The 14,705-nt window shown below is 40.9% G+C and overlaps 1 protein-coding gene across 5 annotated transcripts in view; it reads left to right on the top strand.

Annotated features, from left to right (window-relative positions):
• The first annotated feature begins 1,648 nt into the window (after positions 1-1,648).
• Positions 1,649-14,705, top strand: part of Unk (unk zinc finger) — a 39,685-nt gene continuing 26,628 nt past the window's right edge. For 2 of the 5 annotated variants that reach the window (XM_078041668.1, XM_078041670.1), the window contains exon 1: positions 1,650-1,821. In XM_078041668.1, coding sequence (XP_077897794.1) covers positions 1,718-1,821 — 104 coding nt within the window. In that variant the 5' untranslated portion in view covers positions 1,650-1,717. Of the gene's footprint in view, positions 1,822-14,705 lie in introns of all 5 variants that reach the window. The other 3 variants (XM_078041666.1, XM_078041671.1, XM_078041669.1) reach the window with 3 other exon arrangements.

Below are 14,705 nucleotides of genomic sequence, written 5' to 3'. Positions count from 1 at the left end.
TGAAGTGTATTTCTGCAGTGACAGCATACCTGGAAATTTTAGGGATGATATATAAACCAATTACAATTACTTGGATATAATCATAAGATTGAAGCAATACACAACTTGCATCATTTTGGAATTTTTCCTCCCCAAGAGACCCTAGTAGCTACACAATAGACTTGGCCAGATTCTCAGTTCTGTAAACTGACAGCTTGGATTCGGATAGGAGGTTATTCAGAAATAAAGAAGTACCATTCTCTGCCTTTTTTTGTTATTTTGTATGTGTGCGCGTGTGTGGGGAGGGTGTACTGGGGACTGTACTCAGGGGCACTTGGCCACTGAGCCACATCCCCAGCCCTATTTTGTATTTTATTTAGAGACAGGGTCTTACTGAGTTTCTTCCCCCATTGCTGAGGCTGGCTTTGAACTCGGGATCCTCCTGTCTCAGCCTCCTGAGCTGCTAGGATTATAGACGTGCACCATTGAGCCAGGCCTGTATCATTCATTCTTTAATACTAACAATTTTCCTATTTATAATTATCCTTCTGCCCCGCCCAGGATATTGATTTTTTTTTTTAATGAGGCAATCATTAGATGGAATAATCCCATCAAAAAATGTAAATTAGTCTAAAAATATGGATTTGAAATAGATTCAACATGTTAAAGTCATCACAAATGTTCAAGTATCTATGAAGATCATTTTAAACCTTACATCCAATCCCCAGGTTTGGGGAGACTGCTTTATCTTATAAAGTGAACTATTCTGCCTGACTGGTGGGAGACAGGGAAGAGAAAAATATTTTCCCCAAGTAAAAAGGCTGTGGCCCAGAGAGGACGCATCCCCTACTCAAACCTAAGCCTTTCCTCTGGACTCTGATGCTTCTCCACGTAAGTGCAACTGGCCAGGGTTCCCGAGACTATTCTAGACGAAGATTGAATTCCTCCTTGGCCTTTAATATAAGCTGATCAGGCCAGGTGTCAGATGAGAAAGGACATAGGTGGTGGAGTTCCAGGTTTCAGGGTGGGTAAATGTTAATGAAGCGCCTTAGCAAAGGTGCGGGCAGACACAGTGTTGTATAATATTGCTCTTCCTTAGCAAATTTTCTCAAGCTGACTTCCAGCAGGCGGTCTTTTCATGCCTCTAAGGTCAATCCCGCCGCAGGGACGAAAAAAATCGCTGGCCGACTGGACTCCAGATGATGCAGTACAAAGGCCTAGCCCTAAGAACTCACAACACAGTCTTAAGCCCTGCTTGTGGGCACTGCTCTAAGCCGGCATTAGAACCATCCCCCAGCTGTACTAAGTATGGCAGCAAAGTAATTATTGCATCGTTGGCAGTGGAATTACACTTGGAACGGTTTCATAGAAGTCTCTTGGCCCTCTCTACTCTCGGGGCTTCAGTTTCAAGGAAGGAATCCCCAACTAAACTGAAATCGCGCTGGTGAAGAGGAGATCTGCGACCGAACTGCAACTCCCAGAAGCCATCGCGGGCCTTCAGCATCCGGGACACCGTCCGCATGGACCCCTGGGTATTGTGGTCCCTTGCTTTGGCAGCAACCCTCTGCCGACGGTAAAATTTCGGCCGAGCGGAAGACCACAACTCCCAGCAACCCTTGCTGCTGTGCGGGGGGTCTTCACGTTCTCGTGGCGCGGCGCAGGCGCACTGGGTCCTCGGCGCGGACCGCGCAGACTGAATAATAAAAGGGGAGCGGCGAAGAGGCAGGAAGACAGGACCATGTCGAAGGGCCCCGGGCCCGGCGGCTCCGCAGCTTCCTCGGCGCCCCCGGCCGCTACCGCTCAGGTGCTGCAGGCACAGCCCGAGAAACCGCAGCACTACACGTACGTAGAGCCCCCCCCGCCGCGCGCGCACGCCTGACGTCAGCGGCCAGCGTGAGTCACGCGCGCAGGGAGAGCGCGAAGCGGCCTCTCCCTCCCCCCTTCTTCCTCCGGCCCGGCCCAGACCGGTTCCAACCTGCTGGGGCCGGTCCCAACTGCCTCCAACTGCCACCAACCTCTGGTCGGGCTGTGGGGCGGGAAACTCGGTCCCAGCGGCCGAGTGGGGAAGGCGGGCGCTGGGGATGCGGAGTGCACACTTCTCTGGCCTGGCCTTCGAGGCCTGACTGTTGCTCAGACTATAAAACCACAGTCCCAGGCACCTTTCGGGGCGACTAGATGTCCACGACACCACCCAGACGAGTTCCGTAGGGGCCGGCCCTAGAACCGCTTGTGAATGACGGTTTGCGTGAAGTCCTGTCAGGAGGCCCGGTGCAGCGTGCACCGGAGGCCTTTTGTGTCCTGAAGGCCCCTAGGTTGTCCAGGAGGAGCACCCTTGCTTGATTTTGCTTAGAACAGTTGGCTGAGAAAAACACGCAAAACCCCTAGCAGGCTGTCCTGATCCAGCCTCAGCCTGGGACCCCAAGGCTGATGGCTGCCAAATATGACTATAGAGCCCGCGCCCCCCCAAATGTGGCAATAGAGGGAATTCCAGTTGTTGACACTGCAAGATTGGCAAGATGAAAAGCCCTGGAAATCTGCTCGTGGCTACGTGTAGGTCCCAGTATTCATTTCTTTTCAAGGGACATTAAGCACTTAGTGCTAGGTGCTGTGGGAGGGAAAAAGGTGAATAAGAAGCGGTTCCTCCTGTTGCGCAAAATGCTGTTGTTTTCCCGAGTGATGTGCATGTCTAGAAGACCACCCCGCACCCACTGCTGGAGGAACTTGAGGGGTCAGCCAAGCCTCAAGTTGTTCAGTGAACGAAGGGCAAAGAAGCATCTGTTAGGAGCCCAGAAACCAAAAGTAGACAGGAGGAGCTCTTGCTTGTCACAGAAGAAACACCCTTTGGGAGACTGTTCTGGGATCAGTCATAGGAAGTGTATCTGTTTTTTGTGGGATTCTCTGGTGTTGCCTGAAATCATCTAAGCCTCTTTGACTACAGTGTGACCCAAGTTTATAACTTTTCTGATAAGGCTATTGTTTTGCTGGTCTTTGTTTTTATTTACTTTTGGAGGTGATGGGAATGGAACCCAGGCCTGGCTCTGCCAGTGAGCTACATCCCCAGCCCTGTTGGTCTTTTCTTCCTGGAGTTCTTGCTCCATCCATTGCTTTTGACCACGTGAACTTACCTTGGAGAATACCTACTATTTGAATAATGTCATAATTCTTGATTTGCCAGTTTGGAAACTTAATATAATTGGAGCTTCTTTATAATCTCTGATTGCTCAGATCATGTTTTTATGTAAAGTACCAAACACATTTTGAGTAATGTAGGTCTTGGTTTCAGCAACTCGTCTTTCTATGTTGTGTTGTCATTTAATCTACTATATCTTTAATATACAATGTCTTCCTGATTACTTGGTCTTAATAGATTAAATTGTTTTTGACAGCTGTATGAATGTCAATAACAGTCTTTGTTCTCTTGATTTTCATTTGTTTGAAAGCTGCCTTTCCATTCTTTGTGAGGTAGGTACAGAGTAATGGAACTCTTGTTTTTGGGGTGTCTTAGTAAATCAACAGGAGTTGATGAAATCTTGACTTGATTAGATGGTGAAGGTTGTAGATATTACTCTCTTTGGATTTTATTTTTTTTTTTAAATGCCAGTGTAGGGATTGAAGACTTTGCACATGCTATGCAGGCATTCTACCACAGAGCTGTATCCCCAGCTCCTTGTGTTTGTATCTCCAAAATTAAGGGGAAAAAAGTTGTTTTTCATGGTAGACTTATGGGTGTTCAGTAGTTGTGATGATATGGAAAATTTTATCTCCTGTCATTCAAGTCTGAGTTGACACAGGATTGCTGGCTCTGACTTTATTATTATTAAGGTGAATTCAGTTATTGTCCTTAGGGGATACAGGGGACAGGAACATTTTTATTTCTATTTCAGTATTTTCTGTGAAATCCTGAGCTGCCCTGCATAAAAAAATCCATTTCTCCCTTGCAGTATGAATTTCTAGTGTTTGTTTCAATCTCAATATGGCTTTTATCTACTACATTGATCCAATTGTTGAACACATATAAACCTCTTATTTATTTATTTATTTCTAAAATTTATTTACTGTTGTCCTGGGAATTGAACCCAGGAACATTCTACCTCTGAGTGAAATTCCCAGCCTTTTTTAAATTTTATTTTGAGACAGGTTCTCACTGTGTTGCCCAAGTTGGCCTCAAACTTAGGATCTTCCTGCCTTAGCCTAAGTAGCTGGGATTACAGATGTGCCCCACTTTGCCTGGCTATATATTTTTTAATGTATCAAAATTCTGTTGCCTTTTAAAACTCTTATATATTAATTAATTTGGTGTGATTTCCCACCCCCCTCCATGCTGGTGATTAAACCCAGGATCTCCCACTTGCTAGACAAGTGCTCTAACACTAAGCTACAACCTCAACTTCTAATTTGTTATATTTTTTATTTCTGATATTTGACATTATGTGACTGCTATAGTTTTATAATAATCCAGAGAAACTTGCACTAAAATTGAGTCTCATTCATCATAATGACAATTTGCCAAATAGTGAATCTACCAAAAGCAAAAATTGCTTCCCACCACGTGTAGTAGTATGGGCCTATGATTCCAGCCACTTGGGAAACTGAGGCCAGCCTCAGCAACTTAGCAAGACCCTATCGCAAAATAAAAAAAGACTGGGATTGTAACTCAGTGGTAAAGCACTCCTGGGTTCAATCCCCAGTACCTACCCACCACTCCCCTGAAAATTGCTTTTCTGTAGGCTTGTGGGTTTTGTCCTTTGTTTTTGTGTCCTCAGAGTTTGACGGCTCCCTAAGTCAAGAGGATTATTCATAACATATTTAAAGGATAATTATTTGTTAGCAATTTTTCCCTGAACTTTTGAATAATATTGCATTAAGGGAAACTGAAATGATCCTTTCAGCAAATTGGTATAGTTAGTATACAATTGTTTAGATTTGAGGAATCAAGTCCTTATAGGAAATAGTTATATCAGGGGCTGGGGCTGGGGCTCAGTGATAATACACTGCCTGGCATATGTGAGACACTGGGTTCAATTCTCAGTACTGCATATAAATAAATTTTTAAAAATGAAAGGTCTATCAACAACTAAAAAAATTTTAAAAATAAAACATATCAGAATTTAATCTGTTGAACAGTTCCAAGTATTTGATTAACACTCAGGAAAAGTATAATGTATGTATATTAGTAAATATTCAGTATAAGAACCACATGACCTTCTTTTATTAGGTAACTTGTCTTTTTATTTGACAAAGACTAAATTTAAACCAGCAAGACCATCTTGTACATTAGAAGAGTTTTATATAAAACAATTTAAAATTGAGTCTGGGCCTGGTGGCTCATGCCTGTAATCCCAGCAGCTTGGGAAACTGAGGCAGGAGGATCACAAGTTCAAAGCCACCTTAGCAATTTAGCAAGACCCTAAGCAACTTAGCAAGGCTGTCTCTAAATTAAAAATAAAAAAGCTGGGGATATGGCTCAGTGGTTAAGTGCCTCTGGGTTAATTTCTAATACCCCCCCCAAAAATATATATATATATATTTGAAAGTTCATGAAAATATTTAATTTTCTTTTGTCATTGTTTTGGCCCTATAAGAGGAAGTATGCCTCAAAGATAAATCTGTTTCGGATTCCTTCATCTGCAGTTGATTCCAGCTTCTTAATGCTCTCATTTTAAAGGGAAAGACAATTCTAGTGTAGTGAAGGTTTGTTAGTATTTTCTAGCCACTGGGTGATTTCTCATAGGAGACGGATGATAAGTGCTTCATAGCCTTTGCTATCTAGGTTTCATTTTAAGTTAGGAATAGTTTCCTGGGCATCATTAAATGAAGATAACATATAGTAGTTCCACAGAAAACTATTTTAAGGCAATTTTGTTAGTTTTACACATTACACATAAATGTTGTGAACTTCACTTGATTGCATCTGATTATGTTTTGGAAAATCCAGGAAATGAACGTGTATTTAAGTCATTATTGCAAATTGTAGTAAAATTGTAAATACATACTGGAGTACAACTTGTTGCACAACATAAGTCACTAAAGGTGTTACTTAGCAACCTCAGAGAGAATGAGCTAAATTACCAATAAATCTTTATGGATCTTATTGACTCATTTATGAAATAAGACTAATTTTTTGCTGAACAAAAATTAAGGACTCACTGTAGTCTTCATTCAAGCTCACAAAATCCCTGTTAGTAAGTATTAAAGTGCCCATGCTGAGAGTAGACTCTTAAGCTTAACACCCAGTTGATATTTGCTATAATCTAAATTAATAATTAAAGTCAAGATTTGCTTAATGGTTAAGTTTCTTTGTTTTAATCCAGCTATGTTAGATACTAAAGAAGGCTTCCCCACAACCCATATGCATCTGCTTTGACTGGTGGTTTCTATCATCCTACAAAGACTGTGACTTATTGGTGAGGGCAGCTGGACAACTCTGAGAGCATCTTAGAAATCCATCTTGGGCACAATCTATAAAGGAGCTCCTCTGGAAATAGCACCCCAGATAAGTGCACAAAAGCAAGACACCCTCGTGGACCTACTACCTCCCGCTTCCAACACCCTGATGACTGAAGGTGAGGTCTCCTTCCTGTGTGTCTTAGAAGCCAAGAGCACACTAGGTTATTAGAGCCCTGCAGCAGCCTGAGTAACACATACCTGTAGGTATTCCTGCCAGACCTTTGCCTAAAGGTATTTTTTCATTAGGAGAGATGCTAGGTCAGAAGAGTGGTGAAAAATAAGGTTTTATTTAAAGCAACTTTAAATAGTGGAGTAGTCTATGATTATTTTCTCAAACTGAGCAATATTTGCTTAGTGATTAAGAGTTTTGTTTTGTTGGTTTTTTTAATCCAGCTGTGCTTGATATTACAGGAGGTTTTTCCACTATCCTTATGCTTCTTCTAAATTTTGAAATTGCAACTCTGGACAGTTATGACTAATCCTAGTAGATTATCTTCCCTTCTTTTAACATCTTGGATGCACTTGGGGCACACCAATGTGTTATGTGAAGATGGATGTTGAATGTAAGTTTTGGTGCCATTCTTAGCCAACTTAGAAAAATTACATTAGCCTAATTGCTAAAAATTCTAAGAATTGGATTTAGTATATTTCTGAAAATTGTAGCTTTCTTGTTTCCTTACCATATAGATACTCTATATAGATTTGCCCCAGCCAGTCATCTTAAAATATCTGCCTAGGCAATAGAACCATTTGTGTTAGAGAATTTGGGTAAAATCGAGTATGTGATAAAAGGCATGGAATTTAAGAGTGATGGAAATGTTCTGGAATTAGATAGTGGTGGTGATTACCCAGGTTGGTAAATATACTGAAAATCACCAAAATGTATACTTTAAGATGGTGAGTTTTTATGTTGTATGAATTATATTTTATTTTCTTAAAATGTTTAAAACAAAATCAGTACATGAGTTTTTACTACTTCAAGCATGTGACCTGTTGCCAAGGCTCAATCGCATTTTTTCAGTGTGGGAAAGCCTGCAATTTGCAAAAAGCACCTTGATGTTCTTTTCCTAGCCTTCCCAAAGGCTGTATCCCTGTGTATACATTCTAGATGAATGGCCTAATGTTGTCAGGCTATGGAGAGGCTTTTGAGATAAGTGTATACTCACAGTACATTTGAAACTCCTAGTTGTTGATAGTTGTATTTTAAATTGTCTCTAAATTGACAGCCATTAGAGGAACAAGCAGATTTTTTTCTTAAGGCTTTTACAAAATGTACTGGGGTTATTTCCCAGGGTGGGTGGAAGGTGGAAGAGAAAGTTAGGTGTACTGCAAAAGTGTGATAGAGCCCTTTCTTCAGTTTCTGGGATGATTGTTTTAAAGCTCACAAGGGCATTTCTTAACTTCAGGTCATGTGTTTTAGGCATTTAAGATAATGTTAGTGGCTATAATACATTAGTTCTAGTAATCTCAGCAAACTTTTAATTCTCATTAAAATCCCTCAACTTTCACCCTTTTTTCTTTGCCAGTTTGTAGAATTTGACAGCAGTATCAAGAGCTGAGGAGAAGGCGAAGATGGAAAGGAGTCTAGCGACTTAAAAGTCACATAGCATTATCTGTGAGGTGACCTTTTTCCTATTGGTGGCTCAGTTTGTTTAGGAGATAAAGAAGATGCTAAGGCCTTTGGCAATGTCATCCTGTCATAGCTGAATTTATTGAAATGTTTCTTCCCTTTCCTTATTCTTCACATCAGTTTGCTTTTCATGTTCAGAATTTGACTCATTTCTTTTCTGTTAGTGTTTGAAACACCATACGGCCACCATCAGTCCTAACAGTGACTTCTAATAAGCAGGGGTGGTCCAGATCCCATCTTCCTATAAAATTTTGCCCTACTTTTAAGGGAGAGGATTTTCTTAAGAACATTACTATATCTTTTTGGTGTCCCTTTTATTTAAGAGGTATTAGGTACCTGATGGCCTGACGCTTTAGGTATTGTATGAATCAAACCTATTTAAACCTAATATAGAGGGCTGGGGATGTGGCTCAAGTGGTAGCGCGCTCGCCTGGCATGCGTGCGGCCCGGGTTCGAACCTCAGCACCACATACAAACAAAGATGTTGTGTTTGCCCACCGAGAACTAAAATAAATAAATATAAAAAAAAAAATAAAAATAAAAAAATAAACCTAATATAGAGACCACTATTTGTATTCCCTACGTAAAAACAAACTAACTGACCTATATTTTAAAAATGAAGTGAGAGTACTTTATAATGAGTATATTTTAATGAGCCAATAGAGCATGTTAAAGTTAATATTTCTGTTTTCATTTTAGTAAATTACAGTATTATAATTATGGCCTGCCAAAAACTCTCCCTGGCATATTAAATGCATGCTGTAGAGCCACTGGTACTTATTTACTACTACTATTGTTTTCCTTTAGCTCCATTAAGAAAAGCTTAGTTAAAAACTAGCATAGTGGTTAAGAGGACTGGCTCCAGGGTCATGCTCCCTGGGTATGAGGCTCACCTCTACCGCTTATTAGCTGTGGAACCTTAGGCAAGTAGCTCTTTAGTATATTTCAGTTTCCTGAGAATAGCAACAGTACCTGTCTCATGGGGTTTTTAAGAGGATTCAGTGAGTTAATACATGTAAAGTGCTTAAAACAGTGCTGGGCACTTAGCATAGAGAAGTATGATTTTTACCAATTTTTGAACCAGGCCCAAGTCACTGCTTTCAGTTGCATTGTTCCCTCCTTCAGCATCCTTAGTCACATGCCTTCTTTGACTGCATCTGCACCAAATAGTCATTTCATAGGGTGCTTGTGGGTCAGCTTTATCTCTTGGAGTACACATCCACTCAAGTCTCATTTCAGTCTCCTATTTTTGCAGAGCCTCATTAGACTGCCTAATTCATCTTATGTGTTAGATATGTGTCCTTTGTTGACCCACTCTTTTTTTCTTTTGAACCCAGGGGTACTTAACAACCGAGCCACCTCCCTAACCCTGCCTTTTTTTTTTCCCTTTTTTTAAATTTGAGACTGAGCCTTGCTGAGTTGAACTTGCAATCCTGTCTCAGTCTCCCGAACTGCTGGGATAACAAGCATGCACCACTGCACCTTGCCTATGTTGATCTAGGGCCAAATAATTTGTTTCAAAGAGTAACAGTATATAAAATGTTTATTTAAATGCGTACACCAAAATGTTCATAAAATTGAAGGTTTTTTAGGGCAGCTATGTACTGAAAAACTTGAAGTAAAGGTAGTAACTGATTCGGGAAGAATAAAACAGGGTTCTGGTTCTTCTTGTGTGTTCTCCAACATCAGTGATGTGCCTGATCCTTACATGAATTTTGTCTCCCCCATTTCTCCAGCTCCAAGATCCTTAGAGCCAAAAGACAATTATAGAAAGAAGGAACCAGGGACAAGCAGCACTGGTTACATAGTAGTGTTGACCTCCTCATAGGTCTTGTTAGTTCTTGGGGCTAGGACAGCTTGCAGGTATGATCTTTCCAGTGAACACCAGTGCAAAGTGGGCTGAAAATGAGTGAATTTGACAAAATTATGTTGTGTGCATGTATCAACACACCACAGTGAATTCCACTTTTATAAAAAATAAAATAAATTTTATTAAAAAAAAAAAGGGGGGGCTGGGGATGTGGCTCAAGCGGTAGCGCGCTCTCCTGGCATGCGTGCGGCCCGGGTTCGATCCTCAGCACCACATACCAACAAAGGTGTTGTGTCCGCCGAGAACTAAAAAATAAATATTAAAAATTCTCTCTCTCTCTCTCTCACTCTCTCTCCTCTCTCACTCTCTTTAAAAAAAAAAAAAAGAAAATGTTAAATATTTAAAAAAAAAAAAAAAAAGGGAACTGGGCGTGGTGGCACACTCCTGTAATCCCAGCAGCTCAGGAGGATAGCAAGTTCAATTGATTTTAGCCAAAAGGCTGAGAAGTGATAAGGATCTTGAGTTCAAAGCCAGCCTCGGGAACAGTGAGGCACTAAGCAACTCAGTGAGACCCTGTCTCAAAATAAAATACAAAATAGGGCTGAGGATGTGGCTCAGTGTTTGAGAGCCCCCGAGTTCAATTCCCAGTACCAGGGGGGAAAAAAAGCGGGGGGGGGGGGCGGTGCTGGCAGTGGAACCCAGGACCTTGTGTATGCTAGGCAAACACCACATCTTTTGTATATAAAAATAATCTTCAATGATGACTTGGTTTTAGTTTTTTTTTTCCTTTCCTTTGGTGCTGCTTGCAGAATCCTATTTTTATGGTTAGATTCCAGTAAAGAATGTTTAAGATCAGGACCTTTTTTTTTTTAATATTTATTTTTCAGCATTATTTGGACACAATACCTTTATTTTATTTATTTATTTTTGTGTGGTGCTGAGAATTGAACCCAGGTCCTCACACATGCTAAGCGAGCGCTCTACTGCTGAGCCACAACCCCAGCCCCAGATCAGGACCATTTCTTATGTCTTAAGATCCAATTTCTGTGTCTTATATGTATACTTGTTGATAAAAGTGAAATTCAGTTTTCATAGATTAGCTTATTAGATACAGGCAGATCTGTTAAGTTGCAGATCTCTACCCGAAAGGTTCTTGAGTGGTAACTGCCACTGGCCAAGAGAGTAGTAGGTTCCTTAAGAGCATTAGCCCTTCCTACTTCAGAACCCATGGCCCATGTGCTCTGACGGAGAGATATCAGGCATCCTGAGTGAATTTATGTCATTGAGTCTGTTGCCCCTTTTGTTAAACTCTATCTTTTGCATATTATATGTTGAGATTCTTCAAGTGTTGAGCACATCCAGTGTTGTAGCACCATCTCTTCCTATTCTTAGTTCTCCAGAGGCTACCACTGTCTAGGCTGTTTGCCTCTTTATTCCAATGAATAGCTGAGTCCCAGTCAACTTTTACAAATCCTAAACAAAGAAGATGCCATTTAGTGGGCCTGGGGTTGTGGCTCAGTGGTAGAATGCTTGCCTAGCACATGCGAGGCCCTGGGTTCAATCTTCAGCACCATATTAAAGTGAAGGTATTGTGTCAAACTACAACTACAAATAAATATTTCAAAAAAGAAGATGCCATTTAGTCATTCATTTTACAAAGAAATAAAAGCACTGCAAAGGAATGAATTGCCATGAATAATGAGAGACATTTCTCCCTATTTTGCTGGGTTCATGCAGAGCTTTTGAGTACCAGACTTGTTCCATTTGGGATGCTGTTTGCTTTCTTTTTCCTTCAGTACATTTCTTGAGCACCTGCTATGGGTCAGTTCTGTGCAGGGATGCGAAGATGAATAGCTATGGCTGTCTATAGAGTAGTCAGAATCAACTGCTCTGGGACTGAACCAACTGTGTTCACACAATGCATTAGGAGCATAGAGTGTGCAACTAACACCACTGGGCAGGGAGGGTCAGGGAACCCTCAGGATAGAGAAGGAGCCAGAAGGAAACAACAAGATCAAAAGTATAGAGGTGTGAGACATATTGGGGAATACCATCTCTTAGAGCAGAGTTGGCAGACTACAGCCTGCCTGTCAGATCCAGCCTGCTGCCTGCTTTTATATGGTTCATGTGCTAAGATTTTTTTGTTTTTTTTGGTACCAGGTATGGAACTCAGGAGCACTCAACCACTGAGCCACATCCCCAGCCCTATTCTAATGGCTGGAAAAGAACAATATTTCATGAGGTGAAAATTAAGTGAACTTCAAAGAATCCATGAATAAAGCTGTATTTGAACCCACATTCATTCATTTACATATCTGAGGTTGCACACTAAACTGCTGTACTGAGTAGCCACCACAGAGATTGTGGAAGGCTCTCTAGTAGTGGTGTGTCAGGGCACTCAGCTTATTTTTTTGGTATCAAGGATTGAACTCAAGAGCGCTTAACCACGGAGCCACATCCCCAGCCCTTTTTTGTAATTTTTATTTAGAGACAGTCTCACTGAGTTGCTTAGCTCCTCGCTTTTGCTAAGGCTGGCTTTGAACTTGAGATTCTCCTGTCTCAGCCTCCCAGGTTGCTGGGATTACATGTGTGTCCTGCTGCAGCTGGTAGTGCACTCAGCTTTGTTTCCTTGTGCTATGCATGTTAGTGTTCCATAGCACTTTATTTATCCTTTATTATCCTCATAAAACTCTCTTAAAAAAATGAGAAGAACACAGTAAAGTACAAATTATTTTGTCACTGAAGTCATTGGCAAAGCATCTAATAAAGATAGCTGTGCTGAGTGGTGGTTGCACACCTGTAATCCTAGCTACTCAGGAGACTGAGATAGGAAGATCTTAAGTTCAGGCCATCCTGGGCAACTTAGTAAGACTTTGTTTCAAAATAAAAAGATTTTAAAAAGAACAAGGGATGGGATGGGCTCAAGTGGTAACGCACTTGCCTGGCATGCATGGGGCACTGGATTCGACCCTCAGCACCACATAAAAATAAAGATGTTGTGTCCACCGAAAATTAAAAAATAAATATTAAAAAAAAAAAACGAACTAGGGATATAGTTCCATAGTAGTATACTTGCCTAGCATTTGTGAGGCCCTGCATTTAAGTCTCCAGTAATACCCAAAAAAAAAAAAAGGAAAGAAAAAATGCTGTGCTGGGGCTGGGGATGTGGCTCAAGCAGTAGTGCGCTCGCCTGGCATGCGTGCAGCCCGGGTTCTATTCTCAGCACCACATACAAACAAAGATGTTGTGTCCGCCGAGAACTAAAAAATACATATTAAAAATTCTCTCTCCCTCTTTCACACTCTCTTTAAAAAAAAAAAAAGAAAGAAACTCAGTTTAAAAAAAAAAATGCTGTGCTGAAATAATATACCAACATGACCAAACCACTTGTCACATATTCCCAACTCATTGAAAAGTACCTGTTAGAAAAATTAGAAAATGTAAAAGAGTATTTCATCACAACAGAAGTAAAAAATGCAAATGAGGCTAAAACTGAAGTAAGTTTCCCAGTGGCTCATTTGTTAGTTGAGCATGGAAAGCCATTACTGATATTGAGTTAATTAAATTGTGTTTGAGCATGGCAGCTGAAGTGTCTGGAGAAAGCAAACTTGTTTATGAATATTAGCCTTTTAGCAAAAACGGTTTCTAAAAATGATGAGGATATTCTTTTAACTATATGTCAATAGTTAAAAGAAGAAGACAAACTGGGTACAGTAGTGTACCCCTGTAGTCCTAGTTACTCAGGGGGCTAAGGTAGGAGTATGTGAGTCCGAGGCCAACCTGAACTTAGTGAGATGCTGTTTCACAGGGGTATAGCTCAATGGTAAAGGGCCATTGGGTTTAATTCCCAGTACTGGTTAAAAAGAGAGGAAGAAAACTAGGCAAATGGGGTTTAGAGGTAGAGCTCTCTCCAGCATGCTCAAGATCCTGAGTTTGGTTCCCAACACTGCAAGAAAACAAAAACAAGGTAATGATTTTATTTAATTTTCCTTGGCTCTTGAGTCAACAGATATTACTGTTTAGCTTTTATTTATTCATGGAGTTATTGCCAGGTTGGAAGTGACAGATGAACTTATGTCTGTGAATAGCCTGTGAATACCTGGAACAGGTGAGAACATTTTTGAAAAAGTTAAGGAGCTGTAGTTCAATACAACCCAAAGTGTAATCTACTAATATCTTTTACAACTGGTAAAATGTGTGGAGCACAAAAGGGAGTAGTTGGACAAAGTTACAAAACTTATGAAAATATCAGATATTTAAAACCTATAGTGCCTAGCTAGGTGCAATGGTGCATGCCTATAATCCCAGTGACTTTGGAGGCTGAGGCAGGAAGAGAGTTCAAAGCCAGTCTCAGCAACTTAGCAAGGCCCTAAAAAACTTAGTGAGATCCTGTCTCAAAATAAAAAAAAAGAAAAGGGACTGGGGTTGTGGCTCTGTGGTTAAGCACCCCTGGGTTCAATCCCCAATATAAACAAACAAATCAATCAATCTTCATCTTAAGAAACTTTTTTTTGGTACCAAGGATTGAACCCAGGGGCCCTTAACCACTGAGCCACACCCTTTTTTATATTTTATTTAGAGACAGGGTCTCTGCTGAATTGCTTAATGTCTCACTAATCTCCTGAGGCTGGCTTTGAACTTGTTATCCTCCTGCCTCAGCCTTCTGAGCCACTGGGATTACAGGTGTGTACCACCGCACCTGCTACTGCTTTATCTTGTTATCAGTCAGCAGGTACTCTGCAGAAAATACATGAATTTATTATTACATTGTTAGGTTGTGAGCATCTGTGATAAGTTTCACTTGCTCTGAGGACTTAACCATCATCAATTCCATGAATT

Source organism: Ictidomys tridecemlineatus, chromosome 3 (assembly GCF_052094955.1).
Source record: "Ictidomys tridecemlineatus isolate mIctTri1 chromosome 3, mIctTri1.hap1, whole genome shotgun sequence".
Classification (NCBI taxonomy): domain Eukaryota; kingdom Metazoa; phylum Chordata; class Mammalia; order Rodentia; family Sciuridae; genus Ictidomys; species Ictidomys tridecemlineatus.
The sequence above is the reverse complement of the archived record's forward strand: the minus strand, read 5'-3'. Positions and strand labels throughout refer to the sequence as shown.